The sequence below is a fragment of the Crinia signifera genome, chromosome 2 (assembly GCF_055691185.1).
Source record: "Crinia signifera chromosome 2, ASM5569118v1, whole genome shotgun sequence".
Lineage (NCBI taxonomy): Eukaryota > Metazoa > Chordata > Amphibia > Anura > Myobatrachidae > Crinia > Crinia signifera.
In genome coordinates, this window is record NC_139218.1 from 318,305,564 (window position 1) to 318,321,947 (window position 16,384).

At 42.2% G+C, this 16,384-nt stretch overlaps 1 protein-coding gene across 5 annotated transcripts in view; it reads right to left on the bottom strand.

Moving 5' to 3' along the window:
• Window positions 1-16,384, bottom strand: part of KMT2D (lysine methyltransferase 2D) — a 138,370-nt gene that overhangs the window by 84,497 nt on the left and 37,489 nt on the right. For 4 of the 5 annotated variants that reach the window (XM_083169088.1, XM_083169087.1, XM_083169085.1 and 1 more), the window contains exons 8-23: window positions 14,907-15,021; window positions 14,562-14,743; window positions 13,730-13,893; window positions 12,147-13,018; window positions 8,319-8,438; window positions 6,801-6,911; window positions 6,590-6,694; window positions 6,196-6,377; window positions 5,714-5,878; window positions 5,512-5,621; window positions 5,290-5,343; window positions 4,978-5,184; window positions 4,707-4,853; window positions 4,495-4,611; window positions 4,196-4,317; window positions 931-1,084 (exon numbers count right to left, since the gene is read on the bottom strand). In XM_083169088.1, the coding sequence (XP_083025214.1) occupies window positions 931-1,084; window positions 4,196-4,317; window positions 4,495-4,611; window positions 4,707-4,853; window positions 4,978-5,184; window positions 5,290-5,343; window positions 5,512-5,621; window positions 5,714-5,878; window positions 6,196-6,377; window positions 6,590-6,694; window positions 6,801-6,911; window positions 8,319-8,438; window positions 12,147-13,018; window positions 13,730-13,893; window positions 14,562-14,743; window positions 14,907-15,021 (2,927 nt within the window). The remainder of the gene's footprint in view (window positions 1-930; window positions 1,085-4,195; window positions 4,318-4,494; window positions 4,612-4,706; window positions 4,854-4,977; window positions 5,185-5,289; window positions 5,344-5,511; window positions 5,622-5,713; window positions 5,879-6,195; window positions 6,378-6,589; window positions 6,695-6,800; window positions 6,912-8,318; window positions 8,439-12,146; window positions 13,019-13,729; window positions 13,894-14,561; window positions 14,744-14,906; window positions 15,022-16,384) is intronic. The other variant, XM_083169086.1, reaches the window with a different exon arrangement.

The following is a 16,384-nucleotide window of genomic DNA, read 5'->3' on the forward strand; positions in this document are numbered from 1 at the left end:
ATATTGCTAGTTCTGATGTCTAGCACAACTAACCTGACCTCATCACATGTAACCACAGAAGCTGGCATATACACACTTAGCGATATAGGCGACAAGCCAATTCGATCTGCCAACTGGACAGCATATTGCTTGATACCCACTGCACAATTTGTCTTGCAATCATGGTACCTGCAAACACTCTACACAACCATCATGTGGTTTGTGTGTGCACACAATACATTGTCTGATATATCTAGACATCCTATGGAAGACTGGGCAGTGTATAAGCGGACATATCATATAGGGTGGCGGATAGGTCTTATGCTATTGCAAATGTGCACCCAGCTTTCAAATATAATAAGATATTACATGTATAAAAGCAATTTCACATACAAAAAATAAATTAGACCGATTCTAACTTTGAATAAGAACTGCTGCTAAATTAAACAACTGACATTAGAATTTCAAATCTACTGATAAATCATTGTTTTGTATGATAAAATGTAACAGCCTAGCCCCAAATGATTACAATACATTGGATAGAACTGTATCCAATAAATCACAATGGTATGGCGGTGTTGGTTAATAAATAAGAAACCACATTTTTAGTTGGTTAACAGATATGGTGTCCAGGTGCAATGAGTTGGTCATGAAAATAGTATTTATATTATTCCTGTAACAGTCATCCACACACGGCCATCCATTGCTTGCACATCTGGGTGACAAAAATATGCCAACTAACGCTTCAATGCACACATAAGCCCAGACAATTATTGAGGGTAGACTCAAAGCTGAACAATGGACCTGAAGCAGACTCCCAAGTGAAGTATAACATGGACCATAAGACAACCATCCATTAAAGATAATATGCAAAGTGGCCATAGTATATGGCCAAAGCGCTACAAGATATTACTAATCAACATTTAAAAATATATATATATTTGGCCTTACCGGAGCTTTGCTGGGACTGTTGTGAGGTCTGAGCTGATCCAGCAGTCACCGGGCAGGGTAAGCTCTGCACACTTTTTACCCTCTGTGGTACAGGACGAGCAGCGAGGAGAGCTTGCTTGCTGAGCTCCATCAGCTCCTTGCCAAAGAAGGCTTCCTGTGTGGGGGGGAATGTGAAGGTTACTGCACTTTTGCCTAAAATTCAATCAAACATGTAATAGCACCTTCAGTGGTAAAACTTAAAACACAGAGGAACACACAAGCACAGAGTCTCAGCAAAAGATGTATCATTGTTTTAAACAGTATAGAATTAATAACAAAATCTGTGAAAAACAATGGTCATTTGAAGTTATTGTTGAATTCTGCTACGGCTGTGCTTTCTATAATAACAGGCACTGAGGGGGTTAGTCTTTCCCTCTAAAGGCTCGGGGAACAATATTTATTGGTAAGTGTGGGGTCGAATAATATTCCACTTTTCGTCTTCCACCATAGAGGAACACAACGTTGGAATGTCCCATAACAAGGAAGCTGGTTCCACCTAACATCTGCTGACCCTCATGATCACCTAGAGGAGACATGTCCTAACTGTGGCCCTCCAGCTGTTGTGAAACTACACATCCCAGCATGCATTGCCATAGTTTTAGCATTCCTGAAAAGCAAAACTTTGGCAAGGCATGATGAGACTTGTAGTTTCACAACAGCAGGAGGGCCATAGTTCGGAAATGTCTGACCTAGAGGGCTTGAAGCCTCCCATAAGAATATGAGGTACTCTTTACTTAGAAGGGCGCCCATCTCGGCCATCTCGGGCATTGAATGCACTAAAAAATCAGGTGCGATGCGACAGACGAGATGCCCGAGATTTCCCATAGGGAACAATGTTAAATGTCTCAATTGACCCGATTTTCCTGTTCAATGCCTCAATTGACCCAATTTTTCCATAGGAAACAATGTTAAATGGGCCACAGAGGCCAAATAGGCACCCTGAAGTGAATAATTGCCACCCGAATTGTTAACGCCACCCCACGATCAACGTCAACCCGAAGCGTGGCGAGCGCAGCGAGCCCACGAGGGGCGGCGGTACGCGTCCTACGACCTTTTCATACCCCCACTATTCACGTCGGCGTGGAGTTGAGAATAGAAAGTGTGGCGAGCGCAGCGAGCCACCGAGCCCGAAGCGTGGCGAGCGCAGCGAGCCCCGCGAGGTATCCGCGTCCCCTCGCGGGCTTCACAGCTGTCCGCGTACCCTCGTGGGGCTCGCTGCGCTCGCCACGCTTCGGGCTCGGTGGCTCGCTGCGCTCGCCACACTTTCTATTCTCAACTCCACGCCGACGTGGATAGTGGGGGTATGAAAAGGTCGTAGGACGCGTACCGCCGCCCCTCGCGGGCTCGCTGCGCTCGCCACGCATCGGGTTGACGTTGATCGTGGGGTGGCGTTAACAATTCGGGTGGCCATTATACACTTCAGGGTGCCTATTTGGCCTCTGTGGCCCATTTAACATTGTTTCCTATGGAAAAATCGGGTCAGTTGAGGCATTGAACAGGAAAATTGGGTCAATTGAGACATTTAACATTATTCCCTATGGGAAATCTCGGGCATCTCGTCGGTTGATCGCACCCGATTTTTTAGTGCATTCAATGCCCGAGATGCCCGATATTTTTTACTAACGATGCCCACGATCAAAATCGTGGGCGCCCTTCTAAGTAAAGAGTACCGAATATGATTTCGGGATTGCATACTTATTCCAATGGGGAACTAATTTAGACACAAGTGACAAATGAGGTTGTGATCCAAAAGGCTTACTACCCCCACCTTGTCAGAGACTTGGATTGTACATATTTGGCTGGGTTTCCACTTAGTCTGTAACCTGCTACTGACCAGTCCGGGGCTACTAAACCTGCAAACACTCATTCAGCTGTAACAATTACTGCCAGCACAAAATCCTTTCACCGCCAGCTGGATTCACTACTTGCTTCTAACTGGCATGTAAATCTGATGCAGCAAATCTGCTAGTGACTGTGCCCTCGCTATCTATTCACTCCAGATAAGAGCTGCAGGGAAGAGGACAAAATTACTCTAAAGGGGCCTACACAAGGGGAGATGTTGATGAGCAATGTAGATTGCTCAGCACACAGCGATGCGTCAGCAACGAGTGCTGGGCGATCTCCGGATCTCTCTCAGGGTCAAACATCATCCCTGATCCATAACTGGAGACTAAAAATACCTTCCTCTGCTTATGCATTATCTCTGAAAAGCCTCCAACTAGACGTGCTAATGACATCAGATGTTCCATGGCTAGAGGATCCCACATCCTATGCAACTATGCCCTGCAGTAACTTACCTCTGGGTAACCCCGATATACTGAAATGCACTGTGGTCAAATACCTGGTATTATCACAGTGCTAGTTACTGAGTAAAGTATGGCTGTACTACCCCTTAAGAAGCAATCTAAGATAGAAATTGTACTATGGCTGTCTTGAACAAAAAGAGATCTTGTGCCAGAAATCTACATCCATAAATAAATAAATAAACTGTAACCTAAAGTCACATATATAAAGAAACTTCTGTTATTAAAGCAATCATACTATTAGTTGGTTGAGTCAAGAATTGAGGATTCAGTTGGTGGGGCGGTCTTCCGGTGAATGACTCCAGGTATTGTCAACCTCTATAGTTCCCCAGCAGCTCAGCTGCCATCTGAGGCACCAAGGCAGGTCCCCCACCTGCCCTGCATTGATGTTCAACTTGACCTGCTCACAAGAATTCGTGACTAAGAGGAGAAGCGAAAAAGCGCATAAAATCTCCTCACAATCCAGGTTCGACTTAAGTAATTATGTTTTGGGGGTTAAGGGCTCCTAAGGTGGAACACCAACCTGAGCCAACCTAAGACAGAGTGTGCTTAAAAGGAACGAAAATAAAGGCCAAGCGCCCGGTGTCCTATTCTATGAAGGGCAATGGAAATTGAAAAGATGGGAAGCAGTTTATTGACTCTTGCTGGGTCATTCTGATGCTGAAGGAGAAATTAAATTACTAATTGAATGACAAATTCGTCAATATATAACTTTAGGAACTGAAAGACATTTTTAGCTTTACATTGAGACCAGCAGTTTACTATTCCAAAAAATTGTGGCTGGAACAAAATGTTTATTTGGAAAAATCTATGATCTGGCTGTAAGAAAGTCTACAGAGCTACTTCGCTGTGGGTGGATGGATGGATGATCGGTGCATTTTAAATTCAAGTTACTTCTAGATCATAGATAATGAGTGACTCACCTGCAGGTATGCTGGGAACATATCCTCCAGTTTACTCTTTTTCCTTCCCCTTCGCTTCTTTTTCTCGTCCCCCTCTGTAGTTCCTGGCTCTGACCCACCTATTGTAGGAGTCTCTGGTGGTACTGTTAAAACACAGACAAATTGGCTTTTTTGAAGGGTTAGAGGGGAGGGGGAATCAGCTTGTTTATTTCAAGATCAAGGAAAAATAAACAGACGTCAACAGGTATCTGTCTTAATGGCTTGAAAGAACCTGACTAGTCAGTGGTTTTGGTTATACATTACAGAGTGAAGCATCATACCATCCTCCGGGTGAATATCTTGGCTCTGGCTCTCACGGAAGGCCTCCAAAAAAGCAGCGTGTCCCTTCTTTGACCGTGTATGTGTTTTTCTTTGTCTAATCATGAAGCCACCAATGCCTAGGAGGCAATTATGTTGGATATGGTCATTGAGATGCCACCTATAAATACATAAAACTCAAACAGATACCCACACACCGTATTTTGGTTCCTACCTGGCCTGTAGGGTTTCCGTTTCTTTTTCTTTGCATCTTCTGCATCTTCCACTCCTTTTCCAATCTCCATTTCCCCTAAAGCATCACGCTCAGGACTTCCAGGAGGCTCTGTCTTGATGTCACACAACATTGGGTCGAGACTGCCACCTGAAAAAATGTGAGGGATTAAAAACCTTTCCGAAAAGGGCTCTTTCACAAGTCAAGCTAGGTTGATACTAGGACTGTTACCATTTCAAAGACATTTGCTATGGCTAAATAATATAGGGCTTACATTCTGCTTTCTGATCCTCACACTCATCCCCGTCCTTCCTATCTTCAGATGCACCATGTTCTGAACCATCCAGGAAAATCTCCCCACTGGTACTCAATCGGGACCGCCTAGGTTTTTTCTTCTGGATGGGGGATAATGTGAGGCTACGCAGTACAGCCATTCCAGCCTCAGTCAGCCAAACACCTTCAAATCGGAAGTACTGAGGCTCTATAAATTTAGGAAAGTAATTTTACAAAATTAAGTTCTTACGAAGATTCAGATCTCAACTTCACAAAACAATAGCAATTCAAAGTAAAAAAATGTAAGATTTACCATGCTTACCTGGCTCCTTAATCTTAACTGGACTCGGAGGAAGGATCACTGGAACTAGGGGAACATAGGTTAAAAGAAAACAATGATGTTCAATGTAGACATTTGTTTAATGAAAAGGAAAATACCATTTTATGCACAGTGTAAATTGGTTCAATGATATTCTAAAAGCTCAGAAATAACCAAATGCTATATAAAAGTTCCACACATTAGAGTTGTACATACCGACTGGTTTTATGATGTAAGGCTGACAGGACGCACAGTCAAAGCCTTCATCTGCGGCCTGTTCTACCTCCTCTTCTGTGAATAGGTTCTCACACACTGCATGGAGCCACCTGCTCACAACAGCAAATAAAGCGCTTAATGTCCTATGTTCCAAGAAGGATGAAATTAGAAAAGGGTTTATAAGCCAAAAAGCACTACTTACCTCTCACAGTTTTGACACTGTATTAGAAGATCACCCTCCAAATAGTTGAGGTGGCATACCGGGCAGCTAACCAAACTAGCACACGGTGCACAGTGTGTATAGTTATTCTGCCACTCCGCATGGAAGCCAGGGCTGAGAGCTCCACATTGCATGCAGCAAACGCACCTGCAGGAAGACAACTTTATTTTCACGTCTTTTTCTTTTTAAATTCTACAGGGAAACTGTACAGAGAATGATGGGTAAACATGCAGAATTCCACCATTAAAGGACTTGTAATATTTGTACATTTAATGCAAAGTTATGAAATACTAGCAAGATACACAGATCTGTAGGACGTGACATTAGATACAAAGGGAGAACAATCTGTAAAGCCCAAGTGGTTAAATAAAACTACACACACACACAAAACAAATACAGTATAAACTTGCTCATTGCTGGATAACACATAAGGCTGTGACTACAGCACGAGTCCAAGTGCTCACCATTTGCATTTCCAGCCTCCCTTGGGCACAGTGTGCAGAGGTGGATCTAGACAGTAAGTGTGGTAACTGATGTCACAGTCATCACAGAGCAACAGGCGCGAGGGGTCAGTGGCCTTGCCACACACTTCGCAGACGATGCACTCCACACATCGCCAGCCTTTAAGTAGCATCACCTTTGTAATCTGGATGTGGGAGGAACCAGTTATTGAGAGTCATTGATCGAACATTTGCCACAAACAGGTTATGCTTAAAAAAAGCGCTAGATACAGTATACTCTCACTTTAGAAAACTTCCATACCAAATTCACAGTCCGAATCATAACAGATTTCCTTGGTACACACGGACACCCTAGGATTAATATACATTCAGCACTTGATATACTGATTTTAAATACCTTGCTGTTTACACAGTAGGGGTGATAGCACTGCGAACATTGGGAACATGCCAAAAGATGACCCTCCGTGCCACGTCCAAAGCTGCCGCATACCACGCACATATCCTACACACAGAAATGGCAAAGATGAGAAGCCATGACAATGGTACAGTGCACACAGTGTATCTGCTGTATCCAGAACCAGCCTGAGCTACCTGGCAAAGCTTCTCACCTGCATGAGAACAAACTTGTCTGTGTTGGAAAAGAGCACCACTGTGTTCTGCATAGTGTCATCCTCCTCATCGTCGTCCTCTTTTCCAGGAGAACTCTCAACATCTGCCATCTGAGAAAAGTCAATATGAAATCTTTGTAAGTGTGAACAGTACACTAAAGCAATACAATGTCACACAATAAAATATGAAAAGAGGAGCAACAAATCCACCATAACTTGGCACACTACTTAAACAATTTTTTGCACTGGCATACTGGTGTAAATTTAAATGCCTGCACGTTATAGGTTGGTCTTCTACATTAAAGAAACGTAAAAAGAGGACATACTGTAAAACACAGTATAAACTCCTGAAATCCCAGAGCTGCATGCAACTTGCAGGGTGTTACATATACCCCATTGGGCACTTCAGTAGCATTCAGATGTTGTTGCATTACAGCAGATTAAACATCTAATATAATCAATGTAAAACACATGCACGCGAAAGACTGAAATGTATCAGAATTATTTCAGTTAGCCCACTATAGGAAGCATAACGCCAAATGATCATTTCATTGTTAGCATAGGATCTTTGCCAATGGCTGGAACATCAATTCAAAGATTCTATGCCATTGGGTATACTTGTCCTATTAATTCTAGCCCTGGGGGCACAACACATACAACTTAGGTGTTTGATACACTGTCCTCTTACAGTGTGTGTTTAATACATGTTCTGTTCCAGCACTGGCATGAGTGTTGCATCCTAGGAACATTTATTAAGTCGCTTTTTGGATATTGGTGAAACAGGTTTGTATTGTTGTAGTGTGGAGTTTGTGTTGTCAAATACATTGTCACATGTTCCTTTTTACTCTGCTGATGATGATAAATAGGTTTTATTATGTCAAAGCGGTTGTGTGTCAAAGGTAACTGCAGTGTGAAGACGTGTTACACAACTGTGCTGCAGTGTAATAAAATGAAGGCAGCGTTGGGAAGTTTCTTTGGGAAACTGTGAATCAGGGTCAGAACGGATACCTTTTTCATTTGTTCAATATTGGAATTTAGGAGGGTTGGTGTAGCCTACCATTAAGTTCAGGTCCTTTGGACCCATTTACTTAAGTTTCCATTACAAAATGAACATACATTAAGGCAATTAAGACAAGAAAAACTAAACAAAAATAAATGTTAACAAATATAGAATAGAGAACAGGATATAACTGAATGCAGAAGAATAATATTTTGCAGGACAAAAAGCTAAGTATTATATAGTGCACTTTCTCCAGCAGGACTCAAGTCATCCCATCCACAAGTGCACCAGATGAGGCAGCCATGGTGGGCGCACTACGAAGGCTACACTGTAGGAGGGGAGCCATACAAAGATCCATTGCATATATTGGAATATAATAAACGCATCTTATTTTTGTTTGCATACATAAAAGTGCACTCATTTATAGATAAATACACTTGGGAAATTAAGTCTATTATTTGTTTATTAAAACCAAAATTATTACAATTAAAAAAAAAAATGTAATTCATTTTACTTACAGGTAAAGTCTCAATGGAAGAGGTTGTAGATTTTAATCTCGATCTTCCTCTACCTCGGCTGTTACCAGTGCCACTGCCTCCACGGGGTCTCCTCCGTCCAGGAAAGCTGCTACTTCGGCCCTAGATATACATATAGCGCATTAAGTTAAGACATTGAAAGTGCTCAAACATACATAATAAAAAACTGCCAATGGAAATATACAATTAAGCTGCAGAATACATCTGTAAATCATGGCTACATCCTTTGAGAGAGGCTTTGCCCTATGTGATAAAAACAAACAGTCAGGTTCTAACAGTATGGGATGGAGTACAGGAGACAAAAATGAAAGTGCATGGCTAGATACGTGAATGCCTTTCATTCCCTATAGATGCTAATATGCAAAGAACACTTTGCTTTCACATGGGATGGGCGCTTACACTAGGACAGTGATTCCTCAGGATTACCATCTGCCATGGATTTTGGTGGGTTACAGATTTAAGCCCGCTCAGCACGTATGTGACGAGGTCTGTTATATTAAGGACATGCTGAAGACGGGGATGGAGGACAAAAGGATCACTGTCATGCAGAGCAGATGATAAACCACAAGCAAAGAACAAATTACAGGTGCCTGGACCAAAAGTAAGATGTAGGGTCTGGGGCTTGCTGCTGTCAAATGAGAAGAATAACCTGCAAGTGTCTCTGGACCAAAAACTTACAAGTGCAAAAGGGTATGTGGTCCCTGGGTCGACCACTAACTGTCAACAGTGACTAGGTCGACATATCATAGCTCGGCATCAACAGAAGGTCGAAACAAGCTTACAGTGAACATGGTCGCTTACCGCATGATCAACACAAATTTAAAAAAAAATTTTTTTTTTGGTGCAGACCGATTTGGTTCATACTTTACTATGCAAGAAATGTAGAATATAAAATAGTGTGTGAGCGCAGCGCGCCATGTGAGGAGACGCTGTACACTTATACGATGCCCATGTCAACAAACACAAAAACCACGCGAAAGCTTGCATCGACATTGTGTGTGTTGACCTTCTGGCAATGTAAAGCTATGGTATTTCGACCACTTGTAGGTGTTGACCATTAGTGGTCAACTTAGTGACTGTAAACCTAGACATTTTCGACCCACTACAATGCAACCGTGCAAATGACCTGTCCCTTCCAAAGCAATCCCTGGCTTATATACTGTAGCAATATTCTACATGGAGGACATGGAGCATTTCCCACCACGGTTGTTACATCAACAGTGTCTAGGTTGACCATCAATAATTAGACACCGAAAAATCCACACGCAATAGGACAACACTGATAAAAGTTCAACAAGCCAAAAGGTAGACAGTAGACCTTTCAATCCACACCCTCCAATTACTTGCCAAAACTACCAAGGCCTATTTCCAAATATTATTAGAATCTTGGGTGGGAGGTAAATCACGGAAAACCCATCTATCATGTAGAAGGAACAGGCTGGATCTGAAGACAGGGCTCTACTACAGTTTGTCACAATACTAAAAATGCGATTTCTCTCCACAGGTTGGTTGCCATAACATAATGCTTTATTTTGATGGTTTTGTTATTAAGAGATCTGAGTGAGAGTGGTTAAGCTGCAATTAAATCCTGGAGGAGAAATACATGCAATTAATTTGTAAGGGCAGATAATTAATAGTGACAAAACTGAGTTACATGAAATCTGCTGGAGCTTCTAAAGAAAATGAATTTCCAAGGCGCAGGTTCCATGCAAAAGGACTGTATGTTTATCAAGACTTACTGGTGGCTCAAAGAAAAATAGAATTGAAGCTTACACATGGGTAGCTTTTACAAACATAGATTCATATAGTATTTTGTGGGTAGGAGTTTCTGGGGTTGTCATACAAAAGCAACACCCTGACCAGGCACTGAACAACCTAAACGGTCATCATAGGTTACACTTATCCCAAGGTACCCAAGGGCCTTTGTTGTACATTAAATAGCATTATAAATCAAAACCAAGTACATGTTTTGGGTTTTATTTCTCCCCAGACAAGGGGCATGGTGTCCTTGAGCACTTCTCCTAAATATACAAGGTGCGTACAAAATGTAAGAAATGGAACAGCTATGCATCTGTAAATAGCATTCTGTGTGTATTCTAGGTCATCACAAACTCTTATTTGTGAACCAGACTTTGTGAGATGGTTGAATATGAAACAGCATATTTTATTCTACAGCATATCTATCTGAAAGGTAGACAGTCAATAGGTCAACATGCTGAAGGGCAACGTAGGCAAAAGATCGACATGCTTTTTTATTATTATTATTAATTATTATTATTATTTTAGGAACTTTCATATTTTACCATATACATGGACTCAGATTGGTCTAATGCAGGCATGTCCAACGTTGGCCCTCCAGATGTTGTGAAACTACACATCCCAGCATGCTTTGCCACAGTTTTGCTATTAGAGAATGCTAAAACTATTGCAAAGCATGCTGGGATTTGTTGTTTCACAACATCTGGAGGGCCAACATCGGACATGCCTGGTCTAATGTACGGTGAGCGTAGTACACAAATTGTGGGCCCACGTGATGAAATGAGGAAATGGACACCCAAAAAGAAAACACACTTAGACCTCGTCAAGTGTCAACCATTACATGTCGACCTTGCGCAAGTCGACTATTTATTGTTGACCTATTGACTGTCTACCATTTGAACCGTAACCAGGAAACCGTTCTTTCAATGCTACTATTTTGCAATAGACTTTCCACTTAATAAATGTCCAGCTATATATTTGCATAACAATTATATGCCTAAATCCTACAACACATAGATAGGAGGTACCACACTAATCCACTGCGCAATTTACAGCCCAGATACAATGCACTGACTGCTACCCAGTAGTTCTAATGTTCCCGAACATCAAGTGAATTTTTTTAAAGTTCCCTGTCCACCAGAGACAGATTGGCAGAGAAACCCTTCCTGCCACATAAGGAATCCCTACAAAAACCAGATCAAGTCATATGAGATAGGCATATGAATATCCTTACAAAGAAATAAGGATTAAAAAGGGTTGAGTTTACCTGAAGGGTAAAAAAGGGGCAGACTAGATGGGCCAAATGGTTCTTATCTGCCGTCAAATTCTATGTTTCTATGTTTCTAAGTCAGGAAACACACCAGAAGGTTATCAGTGCTCAGCTAAGGAAATAGACCCCAGCATAAAATAATGGAACGATAAACCTGGAAAGTCACACTCCGATCTAAAACAAAAAGCTCAGAGTATGCTCAGGTTTAGGATCACCAGCAAATGGCAATATGATAACTGATCATATGCAATTAACCATGCAACACAGTGGCAGTTTGCAAAATGTTTATGTATGTGCACAGAAGCACTACCCGTGAGATTGCAATCGGAAGACCTCCAGCATATTCCTACAATTACATTTTTGTAGAATTTACTGCCACACTTTAGAGGTGGGAACTGGGAGTAGAGAAAGAAATTACAGCTGGGGAAAGCATATATACAGCGGGAAATATCGGGACGGACGGAAAGCCTACTTCTTCAAGACAGCCACTACCAGCAGGACAACAAATAAAATGACATTAATTGCATTGGGTACAACCTCCAAGTGGCAAGGTAAGCACCACACTATAGCGAACCCCATCAGTGAGAAACATACAGGTAGTTTTACACTTCTCTCAAACAATTTCAAACACCTTGTCACCATATTCAGAAATAATGAATATCTGAAGATCTGTGTTTCTAGGTCTCTTAGCTGATAGTTTTTGGATTTTTGGAAAAGATACATGCCAGACCCTAACAAAACAAAATAGTCAAAGAAAAACGCAAAATCAAAGGTTTGCTTACATGTTTGACTCTTGATCGGCCTGGAGAACGTTTGCGCCGTGACTTCTCCCCATCCAATTTTCCAACCGAGGGATCATATAGAAGGGAGTCATCAGTCTCCGGCATGGAGTCTGTGCACAGTCGCAGGGACCCATCCTCCTTGTGCAAGCACATCTCCATGGAGAGGGACCCGCCCTCTGGGTCCGGTGAACCTAAGCCATCAGAGCCATGAAAGCTACTGGTGGTATCTCCTTGGCTCAGGTTGGAGATCTCATTTACAATGTCCGACTTGATGATCGTACATCTAATAGGCATTTGTACTTTGTCAGAGTAATCCCCAGCAACATCTTGACCTATTGTGTTTTCTGTATTTAACATTTCTATTGTAGACTTACAGGGAATCTCTTCAGAGTCCACGTTCATTTCAGAGTCTAAAAGAGACGAATGTTGACAAAAGCTATTTGAGGGACTGTCTTTCGTCCTTGCAGGACTCTGGCAAGTCCCATCATCTATGCTCATTGAGTCCATAGGCTGCGTGTCATCAGTTAAAAAGTCATTTGCCTGAGTCCTATCAGAAATTGATGGTATTAATGGTGAAATTGGATGTATCGGACTTTGGGAGAGTGCAGATGTATTAGGTTTTTCCTCTTGAAGGCCCTCCATGCCTTCTTCCTCAACTTCCATATCTTCATCTTCCACTGTGACTAGCACAGGGACCTCCTCGAGTGATGGACAAGAGTCAATTATCCTCTCCTGAGGGGATGGTTCTGCCTTCAGCAGGGGTGGAATTCCGGTGTCAATTGGCAATAAGGGAGTATTCGGAAGAGTCTCTGGAGCCTCAGCAGCTTCATTATCTGAAGCACAAGGCTCATCTTCGTCTGCTGTTAAAGGGTCTATTTAGAGAAGAAGCACATTAAACACTGAAAACTAGAACAAAGAATCACAGATAATATAATGCCTTTTAGGTTAAAAGCCCAATACAGCAAGGGCAAAAAATATATTCTACCCACCTTGTTCAGCCAAATGCAACCGTGGCGATTTAAAGTAATTATTTCTCTAGTAATATTAATAGGCAACATTACATTTTGGAAAACTTTATTGGAAATGCCTGTAAGCACACACTCATAGGGGGTTATTGAAATCTTACTCGACAGCATTGAACAGGGATCTCGGCAGAACGTGCCCGACTTTACAAGCATTGACGAGCTACCGGCTGCATCTCGGCGATTTCCGGCTGCTTGTCACGGCCAGGCCCTTTTCTCGGCGCTCGGCAAGTGGGACATTGAATCCCACCTGCCAAATCAGTATCGAGCCAGCAGAGAATGAGACAGGGTCACGGCTGTCGGGCCAGCCGACAGTAGTGACCCTGCATTGAATATTTCACTTAGGTGCTTATAGTGAATATACATATATGCTGCTTCTGTGAAAGGGGACTGCCACTCAGAGCTGCTCTGCTCTGTACAAATTATTTCAGTGACCTTATACACCGACAAAAAAACAACAACTCTATTTCAAAAGAACAATAATAGCAAGAGAAAAAGTCACACACATATATATAGATGTAATACTGAACCAATTATTTCACAGTACATGTTACTACTAACCTAGTGGTTTGGCTTCACATTCTGACAGGGCTGTGTTCAGGATTGAATTGCTCTTGTCCCGTGTATCCAGCTGGTCTTCGCCAGATTGCAGCTTGCTACATGATGGACAGCCTGTACTTGGTAATTGCGGGTCAGAAACTTGCGCACAATGTGAGTGTTGGAACCTGGCATGAAAAACAAATATATATAAATATATAAAAGAGCAAATAAACCCAAGACCAGGTAGTTTTATTTGTTAAGGGTCTGCAAAACATAATAAAAAAAAAAAAAAAAAACCACTGGCTTCAAAATCATAAGAATTTCAACGACTTCTATTTTAATTGACTAAAAAGAGTTCACCAAAACTACATCATCCTTTATTTAAAAAAAGCCCACTGCTCTGCTACACAATGTGGTACATCAAGAACATCATAACAGCAATAAAACAAATATGATGATGTGAAATAGAAGGTAAAGCTAGACCTGAGGAAAATAATCTTAAATCTAAACAGTACTGTGTAGGGCAGGCCAACCTGCTGCTCTCCAGTTGTTATTAAACTATACTTGCCAGGATGCCCTGCCACAGTTTTCGCATTGCCTAAAAGAAAAACTACAGCAGAGCATGCTGGGACTTGTTTCTCAACAGCTGGAGAGCCATAGCTTGGATAGGCCTGATGTAGGGCTTTGAAACTTGGAATTTGCAATTCCTTACTGTAGCATGCACAATATTGAATTTAAAAAAAAATTGGTTCTTTTTAAAAATGTATGATCTAGCCATGCTTACACCGCTTAGAAACCCTTCATTCATAAGAAGCAAAAGACTGCACTAGGAAATGCATTAAGAGGAGCTTACTTTGAGCACACGGGGCACTGGTGCATGTTCTCCAAGGAGTCGGGCTGATTACACTGAACACAGGTCTCTGCTCCACTCCTTTGCTCTTGGCATTTCTTGCACACGGAGTAGTTCTCATACCATGGGCTCCCCGGGTCCAATTGTGCTGTGCGAGAGCCACAAATCCGACAAATGCGGCAGTGCTGTGCGGGAAAAAGGATTTCACATACAATTATTTAATAGATACAACTATTGAGTATGTAACTCACTACTATATAAACACCGTCTTCCATCTTTTACATGCAGTGGCTAATCATAATAAGTAGTACAAGGATCATAGTTATTTAGTAGAAGATAGACAAATACCTTGCACTTCCATGAGCCTGTGGGCAGATCCTCAATGGCCGGCTTCAGACAGAAGGTGTGATATCCTTTGTCACAGGCATCACACACTAGCATCATCGAATCCTCGCCAGGTTTTCTGTTCAGTAAAGGATTTGTATAACCGAGATGTCCATAGCAGACAAGTAACAGATCTCATATTCCCTTAACATAGCATCTTCCCACACAGATAAAACAGGCAAGAATTTAATGTTATGGGATAGCTGGCTAGAGATTTATAACTATCCAAAAACATGGGCAAGCCGCTACATTGTGAGTTAATCACCAAACCCATTATGGTTGTGATGGTGACAAACATTCAATCAGGTGGCCCAAACTAAACTCCAGGCTGACTTCAAGGAAGGGGAAATTTAGGAATATTAATAAACCATACAAACCCTCTTGTGTAAAACAACAAAGAATCAAACTGTATAACATTCCATAGCCCTACAGACCTTATAATGTGACTGTGTAACCACAAACCCCTATCCTCAAATCAGGTAGGCTACAGAAAATCAGCACAGCTGTAACCAGAGTCCTACCAGAGATTTTATTCCTTGCACAACACATTCACGTTACTGATGTGACAAATGTACAACGCAAGTATACACTGATCACGTATGCTGGTATTTGGTGTACTTCTGTGTGAGACTCAGTTGGGTTAAAATTAAAAAAAAAAAAAAAAAAACGGTCAAAAACAAGTGACTTGTCCCACGTCATTCTGCTCCTTTGCAACATACCATTTCTTTCTAGATGTAGAAGGACACATCTACACACTAACACTGCAATGGTTAGTAAAGCGATACCAAGAAACCTGTGCGAGTCAACAGACTTAAGAGGAAAGGGGAAGGGACACACTTTCAAGACAGAATTGCACGTAGTAAGCACCTGGAAGTTACACATATAGATTTGTGAATTTTAATAAACTTTAAAAAATAAAAAAGTTTTTTTTAACCCCTTCCCGACATTTGACGTACATTTACGTCATGGTCGGGAAGTACTTCCCGACACATGGCGTAAATGTACGTCATGGCATTTAACTGTCACCGCGTCTATAGACACGGTGACAGTTTCAACATGTCTGCTGTCCCTGACAGCAGACATGTCCGTGCATGCCCAGGGGGGGCTGCGATGCCGCCCCCCCGTCGGCGATCGCTGTGATTGGCTGTTCAGTGTGAACAGCCAATTACAGCGTTTTCCTGTGTCACCGGCGAATAACGTTCGCCGGTGACACGGGATCAGAGGTGATTGGTGCTGTAAAGTACAGCACCAATCACCGCGGGGTGTAAGGGTGACACTGGTGTCACCCCACAGCACCCCGCCCGCCCCCAAAGGACGTGATTGGTTCGTCGGACCGACGGACCAATCACAGCCAAGGAGGGGGATTTAAACTAACGGTGACTGCACTGCAGACGCCATTCCGGTCTGGAATAGCGTGCAGTGCGGTCACCGTACCTCCCTGC